Source organism: Bison bison, unplaced genomic scaffold (genome assembly GCF_000754665.1).
Source record: "Bison bison bison isolate TAMUID 2011002044 unplaced genomic scaffold, Bison_UMD1.0 scf7180017864495, whole genome shotgun sequence".
Classification (NCBI taxonomy): domain Eukaryota; kingdom Metazoa; phylum Chordata; class Mammalia; order Artiodactyla; family Bovidae; genus Bison; species Bison bison.
Genome location: NW_011495054.1, coordinates 13,984,816 through 13,986,118, shown reverse-complemented (window position 1 = coordinate 13,986,118; position 1,303 = coordinate 13,984,816). Strand labels below are relative to the sequence as shown.

At 57.6% G+C, this 1,303-nt stretch overlaps 1 gene segment (V, D, J or C); it reads right to left on the bottom strand.

The window, feature by feature from the left end:
* Positions 1-273: 273 nt before the first annotated feature.
* Positions 274-916, bottom strand: LOC104980243. The segment is given in 2 exon segments: positions 274-695; positions 805-916. Coding segments are annotated over 2 exon segments (477 nt in total).
* Positions 917-1,303: the final 387 nt, after the last annotated feature.

The following is a 1,303-nucleotide window of genomic DNA, read 5'->3' as shown; positions in this document are numbered from 1 at the left end:
GCCTGGGCCTCAGCTCAGCCCAGGGCCGGCCAAGGAGCTAAACGTCCTGAATCAGACACAGCTGGACACTGTCTCTCTGGTTCTGACATGACCATCATGGACTCTGTCCGCCAGGACCTGCCTCTGGCATTCAGGTCCTTCTGCTCAACTTCAGATATTCATATAAAATATGGTTGCCGAAAGCAAAGCCTTGATGAGGGGGCAGAATGAAGAAGAACTGAAAGGGTTTCCCAGACCAATTTCCTGGTGTGGGGTTCAGACCCCCGTTTTAAATCAAACAAACAACAGAAGTGTCTGCACTGGCAGAAGATGCTTCAGCCCAGGGAGGCCCGTGACTTGGGGGAGAGCAGGTTTTTGTCTCACTTCCCCCCTGGCCTGGAGCACTGTGCCAGTACTGCTACTGCTGTCACCAGCTGCACAGAAATAATCCGCCTCGTCCTCAGCCTGGAGCGAGCTGATGGTCAGGGTGGCTGTGTTCCCAGACCTGGAGCCGGAGAATCGGTCGGGGACCCCCGAGGCTCGACTGGTCTCACCATAGATGAGGGTTCTGGGGGCCGATCCTGGGATCACTTGGTACCAGCTCACATATCCATTTCCAACATTGCTGCTGCTTCCAGAGCAGGTGATGGAGACACTCTGGCCCAGGGACCCGGACACGGATGATGGCTGAGTCAGCACAGCCTGGGCCCAGGATGCTGGAAGGGCGAGAGACAGAGATGGTGACTCGGGGGTCAAGACATGAGAGCAGGGACCAGGGCCCTTGTGTCTTCCCAGGGCCCTTCCCCTGTTCCCCCATCCAGTCACCTGTGCAGAGAGCGACCAGCGTGAGGAGCAGAGGGGACCAGGCCATGGTGGACATGTCAGGGCGTCCTGCCTTCTGTGGCCCCACAGCAGAACAGAGCGTCCCCACACCGCTCCTTCCCCTCTTCATACCCTGAGAGGGGGCAGGGCCTTTCATGCAAATGACTGTCCTCCCCTCCAACCCCCACAATGCTCTGATCACCTCTGGGTCCTGGGTCAGCTTCCTGTGCCTGAGGGAGACCAGTGTGTGATCTGGGGAAGGGATGCGTGGGGCTTGGGGGTGGGATGTCACAGCTGGGACCCTGAGCAGAAAGCATCAGGAAGTACCACGGGGCTGGTCTCTGCTCTCACCCCTCCAGACACTCAGGAAAGGCCTTGGAACGCCCCCTGGTGTCCTGGCCAAACATCCATCCTGACCTGGTGATAGAGCTCCTAGAGTCAACATTCCCAAAACTGGTCTTGAAATTATACCTTCAGGATGTGTTTGGTTGGACATCAGCAG